General features: G+C 41.9%; 1 protein-coding gene across 2 annotated transcripts in view; it reads right to left on the reverse strand.

Annotated features, from left to right (window-relative positions):
* Positions 1-3,127: 3,127 nt before the first annotated feature.
* Positions 3,128-12,086, reverse strand: part of LOC110508185 (solute carrier organic anion transporter family member 5A1-like) — a 35,588-nt gene continuing 26,629 nt past the window's right edge. For both annotated transcript variants that reach the window (XM_036966466.1, XM_036966465.1), the window contains exons 7-10: positions 10,650-10,809; positions 9,734-9,975; positions 8,651-8,715; positions 3,128-7,226 (exon numbers count right to left, since the gene is read on the reverse strand). In XM_036966466.1, coding sequence (XP_036822361.1) covers positions 6,754-7,226; positions 8,651-8,715; positions 9,734-9,975; positions 10,650-10,809 — 940 coding nt within the window. In that variant the 3' untranslated portion in view covers positions 3,128-6,753. The remainder of the gene's footprint in view (positions 7,227-8,650; positions 8,716-9,733; positions 9,976-10,649; positions 10,810-12,086) is intronic.

Here is a 12,086-nt window from a genome sequence, read left to right on the forward strand (position 1 = left end):
GTTGAAAGGAAGTAACGTCATTCCGTCACTTACGTCAGCAATGAAATCTTGTTTCTGCCGGTTGGGGGGGGGGGGGGATTTACTCCTATGCCATTGCTTTACATTGGGTCATTCCACATAGCTATATCACAGAGGGTTAGTTATAAAAACATCTTTGTCTATATGCTGCTGACTGAGGCAAATCCCCCGACGCTGGCTATACGGTTTTGGAAACATTTGGAACTTAACTTTCATATGAGCAAGACATTTATAAACATTAAAACAGAGCTTCTGGATTGTAATTCAAATGGAGCCAGCAGTGGTCCATACCTTCAGTTGAGAACCCAAGAGGGGGACTGGCTGTAAGCCACTTGGTACCCCTTGGGTTCTCAAGAGCTAGGGACACCAAAAACTTTTGCACCACTGTGGATCACCAATGTCCAGTTTGATCAATGTTCCAACATTAAGCTTCACTGTATTATATCCAGAAAAACAACATATATTACACATTTACACACTGTCCAAAGAAAACTGCCTTGAAAACCCATACAGTTTAAATCATCTCCTATCAAATAAAATATAACTCCCATTAAATAGGAGCTTAAAGGAATAATTCACCCAAATGCAGTGCTTGACTTGGACTGAAATAGGTGCTTGTACTAGTTTCAGGTGCCAGTACTGTTTATATTTAGGTGCAGGAGCTCCACAATACGTATGATCTAATATTCTACAAGGGGAACGAACTCAAGCAGTGGAAAATTTGAGGTGCCGGTGAGCTCCTGCCCAAGTCAAGCACTGCCCAAATTACAAAATGCGTTCCCCTCTTTTGGCAGCTATTAGAGCTGTGGATCAGTTTGACTAGGATTCTACCAACTTTGCTTAACTCTTCAGGCAACATATAGTTTGATTGGTAGAATATATTTATGTTCTGATTTTTTGGTCAACATTTCAGTTGTTTGTAAAAGTTGAGAGAAAATAAGTTGTAGTTACTAAAATAGGCTGTATCATTTGATTTATAGAAGATATTTCTGTTCTGATTTCAATTTTGAATAGGATAAAAGTAGACTAAGACTTCTGGATGCCCTACGTTTCTGTATAATTTCTTGGAGAAGTTGTCAAAATGAACTGATTTGTGTCATAAGTTACATTGTTGGCCTCCCGAGTGACACAGCGGTCTGCATCGCAGTGCTAAATGCATCACTACAGACCTGGGTTCGATCCCGTGCTGTATCACAACCGGCATGATCGGGAGTCCCATAGGGAGGTGCACAATTGGCCCAGTGTTGTCAAGGGTTAGTGGAGGGTTTGGCCCGCGGGGCTTAACTTGGCTCATTGCGCTCTAGTGACTCCTTGTGGCGGGCCGGTTGCCTGCAGGCTGATCTTGGTCGTCAGTTTAACGGGGTTTCCTCCGACACATTGGTGCGGTTGGCTTCCGAGTTAAGCGGGTGGGTGTTAAGAAGCAGGGTTTGGCGGGTCATGTTTCGGAGGACGCATGACTCGACCTTCGCCTTCCGAGCTCTTCGGAGAGTTGCAGCGATGAGACGAGATCTAAATTAGGGAGAAAAGGGACGGTAAAAATAAAAGTTACTTTGTTTACAGTGAATAGAATGTTAGAAGTTAACAGTTGAAGCTTTAGAATGTTGAATACATCCCATTGGAGTGAATAGAGACGGACAAAGACACAAAAAGTAATAGTTTAAAAAGTACACGTTATCAAAAGGGTAGTATGTTTTAAGTTCCTCGGCGTACACATCACAGACAAACTGAATTGGTCCACCCACACAGACAGCATCGTGAAGAAGGCGCAGCAGCGCCTCTTCAACCTCAGGAGGCTGAAGAAATTCGGCCTGTCACCAAAAGCACTCACAAACTTCTACAGATGCACAATCGAGAGCATCCTGTCGGGCTGTATCACCGCCTGGTACGGCAACTGCTCCGCCCACAACCGTAAGGCTCTCCAGAGGGTAGTGAGGTCTGCACAACGCATCACCGGGGGCAAACTACCTGCCCTCCAGGACACCTACACCACCCGATGTCACAGGAAGGCCATAAAGATCATCAAGGACAACAACCACCCGAGCCACTGCCCTTTCACCCCGCTATCATCCAGAGGGCGAGGTCAGTACAGGTGCATCAAAGCTGGGACCGAGAGACTGAAAAACAGCTTCTATCTCAAGGCCATCAGACTGTTAAACAGCCACCACTAACATTGAGTGGCTGCTGCCAACACACTGACTCAACTTCAGCCACTTTAATAATGGGAATTGATGTAAAATATATCACTAGCCACTTTCAACAATGCTACTTAATAGGTTTACATACCTCACATTATTTATCTCATATGTATACGTATATACTGTACTCTATATCATCTACTGCATCTTTATGTAATACATGTATCACTAGCCCACTTTAAACTATGCCACTTTGTTTACATACTCATCTCATATGTATATACTGTACTCGATACCATCTACGCCATCTTGCCTATGCCGCTCTGTACCATCACTCATTCATATATCTTTATGTACATATTCTTTATCCCTTTACACTTGTGTGTATAAGGTAGTAGTTTTGGAATTGTTAGCTAGATTACTCGTTGGTTATTACTGCTTTGTCGGAACTAGAAGCACAAGCATTTCGCTACACTCGCATTAACATCTGCTAACCATGTGTATGTAACAAATAAAATTTGATTTGGTATACAACATCTCAATCCTGACCGGTCTGCTCTTTAAGTGTGAATGATGTTTCTAGCTTAAACAGTGTATGAAAAATAGAGTTCTAAAGAATAATACTTTTTACAATATTTAAATTTGTGACTATATTTGCAAGCCCCATTAAAAATGTATCATTCATCATTACATGCTTAGCTGTCAGGGTCAATGGAAGAAGACAGCCCACAGTCCCAGACAGTGTGTGGATTCCAAATGGTACCGTATATCCTACCTATATACTGCACTACTTTTGAGGGTCCACGGGTCAAAAAGTAGTGCATTGTGTAGGGATTAGGTTACCATTTGGGACTCATGACCAGCTTCAATCATGACAAAATGTTATCTTTATTACCTGCTCCAACAAGCTCTTCATTAACAACCTCCCAGGCTTTTTGTTGCATCAGTCAAAAATCACATTTCAATACACAGGATTGGTTTATTTGTCACATTTTTATTGACAGAGGTCAAGTATCCAAGGCATTTGTAAACAGTGTGTCTGCAAACAATTGACCATTTTCTTCCTATGATGATGTTGACCATATAATTGAGGCATTAACTTGTCATTAAACACTAATTTGAATTGAAATAAATACAATACTGACAAAGAAGATACAACTACAATCTACCTGAAATAGTCTATCGTAGCATCCAGGTCAAGTCCTCGTTTTATGCCACATACAATGACAGCACTACACAAGGAGGTAACAGAGAGCTTCTCGCTCCAGAGGAACAGTTGGTTTGAGGGTGAGTATCACAAGATTACTGGAATTCTGCAGCAAACATCCTGGTACTGTAGGTACAGGTTGAAATGGTCTATTGATAGCAGCAAGTAAACAAAAAGCCCAAGAGTTAAATTCTTCAGTCAGTCAGTCATATCATTTAGTGTCATTACTTGAAGTCAAGAGCAGTTCAGAATCTCCAAATAAAAAAAAATGGCATAAAAAGGTTAAATAAACAACTGGCGTATTAATCCATCTCAACTGTAATCAACGAGTAGGAAAAGTAGGCACTGAAACATAACATAATGTAGCCTTTCACTAACATTGGATTCAATAACACTAAAGTTAGCATCCTTGATTCAAAATGTCGCTAGAAATATAATATATTTGCGCCTAAATGCGCACTACATACACTGCATTTCATGTGAAAGAATACGTAATGTTTGACTAAGAATTGTGATTTCTATCCTTTAGTGTATTTTTCCACTGAGTACTGAAAATTATTAACATCAATTAGCCTGTCTGTCACTACTATTGGCAGATACATGGTCATCTAGAATAACATTGCAATGTCAGTTTAATCATTTAAAAATCACTTAATCATTCAGTTATAAAGAGCTATGGTAACTTTCCATATTAAAACCGGCAACATCTTATATACTGAACAAAAATACAAAACGCAACATGTAATGTGTCGGTACCATGTTTCATGGGCTGAAATAAGATCACAGAAATGTTCCATATGCACAAAAAGCTTCTCTCTCAAATGTTGTGCACATATTTGTTTACATCCCTGTTAGTGAGCATTTCTCCTTTGTTAAAATAATCTATCCACCTTACAGATGTGGCATATCAAGAAGCTGATTAAACAGCATGATCATTACCCAGGTGCACCCTGTGCTGGGGACAACCGGCCTAACAAGGGAAAGGAGCGTGCAATTGACATGCTGACTGCAGGAATGTCCACCACAGCTGTTGCCAGAGAATTGGATGTTAATTTCTCTACCATAAGATGCCTCCAATGTCATTTTAGAGAATTTGGCAGTACCTCCGACCAGCCTCACAACCACAGACCACGTGTAACCACGCCAGCACAGGACGTCCACATTCGGCTTCTACACCTGCGGAATCGTCTGAAACCAGCCATCCGGGCAGCTGATGAAACCGAGGAGTATGGGTCTGTAATAAAGCCCTTTCATGGGGGAAAACTCATTCTGACTGGCTGGGCCTGGCTCCCCAGTGGGTGGGCCTATTCCCTCCCAGGCGAACCCATGGCTGTGCCCCTGCCCAGTCATGTTAAATCCATAGATTACCGCATAATGAATTTATTTAAGTTGACTAATTTTCTTATATGAACTGTAACTCAGTAGAATCGTTGAAATTGTTGCATGTTTTTATTTTTTACTTGAGTTTATTTAGTCAATATTTTCTTAACTCCATTTCTTGAACTGCATTGTTGGTTAAGGACTCGTAAGTAAGTATGTGACTAAATCTGATTTTCATTTGTTGCATTTATATTTTAGTTCAGTATAATATCCCAAAGGCAACTCAAATCAGAGCTTTTAATGCTATTAACTCTAACCCAACTGCCACATTGTATCATGTAAGTGCTGTCCCAACTGCCCAAACTCAACATAGGTACATAGAAAAACACAATTTAACTCCCAACATTAAAGTGTTAGATTGAACTGAAAATATTGATTATTCCACCAAATAATTGCCTAGTTATTTCACTTTGGAAAACACTAGTTTAATTTGTCTTTCTACAATATTGCTTACTACATCTGACCAGCAGGTGTCCTCAAACACCCTGCAAAACTAACAGCAATACGTACTTGAATATTGCATGTTACACCCACAAGCTACCTGAATGTTTCAACAATCTTGTTGCCCTCCAGCTCATGGGCCTTCTGTATCAAGTCTTAAAGTAGAAGTGGTGATCTAGAATCAGGCCCCCCCCCCATCCATGTAATCTTATTGATTACTGAGCTGTGGGAGTTTAGTAACTCACAGCCCTAAACTCGACTTAGCACTGTTTAAACAATTAGTCTGACTTAGTAAAAAAGGGTTACACCAAAAGACAAAACAACCTCAGAAGCCATGATTGATATCACCGACAGTGGTTCAGTAGCACATGCTGTATGGTAGACATACTGAGTAGTTGGACTTTATACTAATTCCCTAAAGAGTATTGTTTAAAAATGATAATGTGGCTCGGTTACACAGTACATGGGAGCGCTACTGGTATATGCATTACATTTATACATCCATACCTTTTACTCATGCTTGGTGTGGTACAGACAGACTGAACTAAACTGATAGCCTCAGACTCCTAGGCTTCATTCAAAAGTGAGGTGAAGTCTGACAGGCCACTAAAATACTGACAATAACTTATGTGAAAGAGTGGTGTGTGGTTTAGCTGATCATGGGAAGCACATCAGTCTCTTGGCACCAGCAGCAATGGTCTGGACTTCTCCACCAGAGCCAGCAGGGGGTCTGGTTGGTTAAAACATTGTATGCATGCCAAATGGCACCCTATTCCCCATGTAGTGCACTACTTTTGACCAAAGGCATATGAGCACTTGTCAAATGTATTGCACTATATAGGTATTAGGGAACCATTTAGGATGCAAGCCAACTGTCTGAACTACAACTACAGCAAGGGAAGTATTTGTGGGCCTGTCTGAGGTTGCCACAGAATACAGGAGAAGAAGTACCAATTCCAAATGTTTCAATAATATCCTTTCCAAGTCAACCAGTCATCATTACACGCAGGTATAGGGCAATGCTGAATGACGTTTGCACATTGTATGGGAAGGAAGGCAACACTCACTGTGTGCCTTTAATACTGCTAGCCATTGTATAATAGGGCAAAAAGACCTTGCATAGTACAGGATTTAGTTGTGCTAGCCGGCCAAGCTTCTTACCTCATCCTGCTGAAGTCTCAGAATTAACAATAAAACTGAGCAATGTAGGATATTATTAATGTCATTTTCACATAGCACCATCCCATAATACCATCATTAAGATCACACTTGCAATTTTCTAAAGAAATGATATGCAGGGAAATAAACATTCACTTACATGATGAAAACGAAAAAGCAAACTAACATACTAGGCAGAAGGAAGAGGAGATTAGCTAAGTCGAGGTACCCATCCCAGTGTCTTCCTGTATACGTGTTGACCAACCGCTGACTGTTTGAGTGACATCCAGTGCCTGTGTGTGTGTGTTTACACACTATAATACTATACAAGTGAGAACCAGAATGAGAAAGGTACACATTGCAGACTGTGGCTAGCAGGGAGGGCTGGAGATGGTTGGAAACAACACCCAGCACTCAGATACGGGCAGACACCTGTTCTAGAGAGCGAGTGGGAGGGCGAGGGGCCGGCGGGGTTATTGCTTTCAGGCTCTTCAGGCTGTTTCCCGGGCAGCTCTGGCTGCTGAGGCCCCTGTTGAGGATGGGGATGATGGGAGGTTCGTTGCGTGGTATATTTACGGGACAGGAGCGGGTACGGGCGTGCCCCTTGTGACCCCCGGCGTGGCAGATGAGGTCGCTGACCGTGTCCATGGGCGAGAGGTGTTTCAGCCAGCGCTCCAGACGCTCTTCCTTGTACTTGATGGAGTACCAGGTGAGGAAGATAAAGATGAAGCCAATGAACTTGAGGCTGGCAGCCAGGCCGAAGTAGACGAAGCGGAAGGAAGTGACGTCGTACTCCCAGCAGGAGCCGTGGACGCCACAGTCCTGCTGCCACAGCATACAGGTGGTGTCGATCACCGCCCCAAAGTAGATGGGAGTAGGGATATAGGCTGGGGAGAGAGGAGAGGAATAGTTAGAACACAGCAGAAGTAAGTTTGGTATAGGTATGTAGGCTGAGGGGAAGGAAGAACATCTTTCAGAGCAAGAAGCCAAACACATATTCCCATTTCAAAAACCTAATATCTTCAGCCTAGTTACAGTAAGTTTTGAACTTGATCTTGAGATATTAAATATCAGCAATTAGGGCAGTTAAAGATATTTTTTTTAAATGTAGCTAGATGATCGCAGAGGTTTCTGTATTAATTTATTTGAGAAATTGTTCAAATTTGACCCTATTTAAAAGAGATTCAATTTAGAACTCATTCCATTGGGCGGTAGGTGTAATATATTTTGATTATAGGGTTAGGAAACAAAATAAAAACTCAGCTTGGTCCGATATAAAAGAATGTCAAATATCATACAGCTTGGGCTCCAGAGTAGCGCAGCGGTCTAAGGCACTGCATCACAGTGCTAGAGGCGTCACTACAGAACCTGGTTCGATCCTGGGCTGTATCATAACCGGCCGTGATCGGAAGTCCCATATGGTGGTGCACAATTGGCCCAGTGTCGTCTGGGTTAGGGGAGTGTTTGGCCAGGGTGGGACATCATTGTAAATAATAATTTGTTATTTTCTTAACTGACTTTTCTAGTTAATAAATAAAAGGTAAAAAAAAAAAAATATATATATATATATATATATATACACGGATATAATATAATAATCGTAATATATATTAGATCTAGCCTTGGCTAGTTCTTATCCATGTCCAACAAACTCGTCACAAGCTGCTACTACAATAGAGTTGGGATAATTGGTTTTCATCTTTTGAAATGAGACCTACAACAAAAACTGTAGCTATATGGAATAGAAGTTATTTTCTGATTAAAATCATTGTGTTGAATCTAGAGGCATTAAGCCATGGCATTGTAAACATTCTTGTTTGGTTAGCATAACTAATGTTAACATAACTGGCTAGCTACTTCTGTGCAAATTACGTTTTTTGCAGTTAACTTAAACACCTGGGAAAGTGTTAATGGTAAAACTAAGTTTTCCTTCCACTTTGTTGCTGAAAGCTGAGTGCAGAGTGGATGGTTTAAGCATCACAAGAGACTCCAGTGTTTACCCTACATTCATTTAACAGCAGCGGCCCACCATTCCAAAGTGAAAGGTGTGAAAAAAATCTAAAAAGTTAATTAACACATTAACTTTGACAGCCCTATCACCAATACATGTCTCAAAATGCAGAGAATATTTTTAAATTCCTTTTCCTCTTAGTAATACTCTGACAGGAAATGGGTTTTCCCAAATGACATTCCCCTTCAACTACTCCTCATGGAGAGAGTCAGATCACACTTAACTAAAAAAAAACAACCTCTCAGAATGGCACGACTGTATTCAGTGTATTTCACTGGTTAGCCAAGCTGCATCCCTCACCAAGGGTCCTGAGGAGAACAAACTGCATCCCAAGTGCAAAGGGTCTCTCCTGCTCTTCTACTGATCTAGAGAGAAAAAAGGGATGAAACCGTGAAGAGAAGAGTGCTCACAATACAACTACTTCACACAACTTCTTGTTTGTATATTTTGTTTTGTACCGGGATGGGTCCATATCTCAACCCTTACAAAATAGGTGTGTCTATACAGTGCATCCGGACAGTAATTAGACCCCTTGACCTTTTCAACATGTTGTTAAGTTACAGCCTTCTAAAATGGATGAAATAGTCCCCAGAGAATCTTGTTTCTCATGGTATGAGAGTCCTTTAGGTGCCTTTTGGCAAACTCCAAGTGGGCTGTCGTGCCTTTTACTGAAGAGTGGCTTCTGTCTGATTGGTGGAGGGCTTCAGAGATGGTTGTCCTTCTGGAAGGTTCTCCCATCTCCAAAAGAGGAACTCTGTCAGAGTGACCATCGGGTTGTTGATCACCTCCATGAACAAGGCCCTTCTTCCTCGATTGCTCAGTATGGCCGGGCGGCCGGGTCTAGGAAGAGTCTTGGTGGTTCCAAACTTCTTCCATTTAAGAATGATGGAGGCCACTCTGTTCTTGGGGACCTTCAATGCTGCAAACATTTTTTGTTAACCTTCCCCAGATCTGCGCCTCGACATAATCCTGTCTCGGAACGCTATGGATAATTCCTTTGACCTCATGGCTTGGTTTTTGCTCTGACATGCACCGTCAACTGTGGGAATTTATATAGACAGGTGTGTCTTTCCAAATCATGTCAAATCAATTGAATTTACCACAGGTGGACTTCAATCAAGTTGTAGAAACATCAAGGATGATCAATGGAAACAGGATGCACCTGAGCTCAATTTCAGAGGGTCTGAATACTTATGTAAATAAGTTCTGTTTTTGTTATATTTTCGCTTTGTCATTATCGGGTATTGTGTGTAGATTGATGAGGAACAAAATGTATTTAAATCAATTTTAGAATAAGGCTGTAACGTAACAAAATGTGGAAAAAGTGAATGGGTCTGAATACTATCCGAATGCACTGCAAGTGTGCTTTCTTTTGGTCTATACCTGAGAGTGACGATAATGGCGGAGGGTTGAGCGCAGGCGGTTATGAGTGTGACGATGAAGAGGAAGATGAGGAAGGGGATGAGTGTGCTGCAGGTGCGGTCACATTTCCCAGACACGGCGTAGCCGTTCTCATTCAGGTAGGTCTTGACGATGACCAGCTGCAGCTGGTTGCCCTGGCCGTTGGAGGAGGGGGTGATGACCTGCCTGCTCTGGACACACGCACAGTCTGCGTAGTTCCGGATCTGAGAAAGGGAGGGAGGGACACAAAGCATCACACTCAGCTCATCTTATTGTACTATAGATGTGAACGTCACATTATCACATTTATGCATGCAAAAACTCACTTACACTACAGATTACCGATTACACACACACATTGTATTTAGTTGACTTTATTTAGTAAATATATTTTGTTATTCCTTGTCTCCACATTGTCTCCCTTTTGTTACGAACTTCGAGCCGGTTCGTGACAGTTAGCTATAACTAGGCCTAACAGTGTAGTTTTTACTGGTTAAGTCATGATGGCCAAGAAGAACTCCTGGCCTTAGCTTTAATGCTCTCACACACACATAACTCTGAAAGTTGATCTGCCGATCGTTCAGCTCACTGTGTTTTAGGGACCACCCGCTGTGGACATCTCACTGCCGACATTTTCCACACGATTCCACACGTAAAATCGGTGAGCACTTGGTTTGTAAACTACGTTCAGAGGTGCTAAGTACTCTTGGCCAGCAAACACTATTGGTGTGTCTGAGCCCTTAGGGTTAGCTTTAGGTTGCAAAGTTGTGTAACTTTCCCCAAATTCTCAGATATCCTATTTGGAATATTTCTGGAATCTAGAGGGAATAAGTAGGAAATCCAGGAAAACCTGGTTATCATTAAGTTAACATTTTGCAACCCTACTGTCGTGACTCACTCCTTTGCTGTCGTTGCCCACACTGCTACAGCCTGCCAGGCAGGGGTTAAAGTATGTGATGCCATCAGAACCACAGACTGGCGCATACTCATGGATCTTACAGCCACAGTTCACGTTACACCCTCCAGTCAGGTTACGATGGGTCATGGTCAGAGTAGGACTGAGGAGAGGGAGAGAGATATATTATTGATAGAGACAGAGTATAGGGAAGGGGAGGGAGATGAAGGGGGGGGAGTATAGGAAGAGGGAGATAAAGCAAGAGGTGGTGAGAGAGAAAGGGAGAGGGATGAAGAGACCAAAATACCCTTAGAGGAAAATGTCCATCAGAGCTTTATCCGAAGACTGATTAAACATAATATTAAGTCAGAATATCTTACCGTGCTGCTATTCAAATCGGCACATTTACACTGACATTTCCCATAATAAGGGCACTTATACAGAGGGGCAAAAAAGTATTTAGTCAGCCACCAATTGTGCAAGTTCTCCCACTTAAAAAGATGAGAGGCCTGTAATTTATCATCATAGGTACACTTCAACTATGACAGACAAAATGAGGGAAAAAAATCCTGAAAATCACATTGTAGGATTTTTTATGAATTTATTTGCAAATTATGGTGGAAAATAAGTATTTGGTCACCTACAAACAAGCAAGATTTCTGGCTCTCACAGACCTGTAACTTCTTTAAGAGGCTCCTCTGTCCTCCACTCGTTACCTGTATTAATGGCACCTGTTTGAACTTATCAGTATAAAATACACCTGTCCACAACCTCAAACAAGTCACACTCCAAACTCCACTATGGCCAAGACCAAAGAGCAGTCAAAGGACACCAGAAACAAAATTGTAGACCTGCACCAGGCTGGGAAGACTGAATCTGCAATAGGTAAGCAGCTTGGTTTGAAGAAATCAACTGTGGGAGCAATTATTAGGAAATGGAAGACATACAAGACCACTGATAATCTCCCTCGATCTGGGGCTCCACGCAAGATCTCACCCCGTGGGGTCAAAATGATCACAAGAATGGTGAGCAAAAATCCCAGAACCACACGGGGGGACCTAGTGAATGACCTGCAGAAAGTAACAAAGCCTACCATCAGTAACACACTACGCCGCCAGGGACTCAAATCCTGCAGTGCCAGACGTGTCCCCCTGCTTAAGCCAGTACATGTCCAGGCCTTTCTGAAGTTTGCTAGAGAGCATTTGGATGATCCAGAAGAAGATTGGGAGAATGTCATATGGTCAGATGAAACCAAAATATAACTTTTTGGTAAAAACTCAACTCGTTGTGTTTGGAGGACAAAGAATGCTGAGTTGCATCCAAAGAACACCATACCTACTGTGAAGCATGAGGGTGGAAACATCATGCTTTGGGGCTGTTTTCCTGCAAAGGGACCAGGACGACTGATCCATGTAAAGGAAAGAATGAATGGGGCCATGT

Source organism: Oncorhynchus mykiss, chromosome 28, assembly GCF_013265735.2.
Source record: "Oncorhynchus mykiss isolate Arlee chromosome 28, USDA_OmykA_1.1, whole genome shotgun sequence".
Lineage (NCBI taxonomy): Eukaryota > Metazoa > Chordata > Actinopteri > Salmoniformes > Salmonidae > Oncorhynchus > Oncorhynchus mykiss.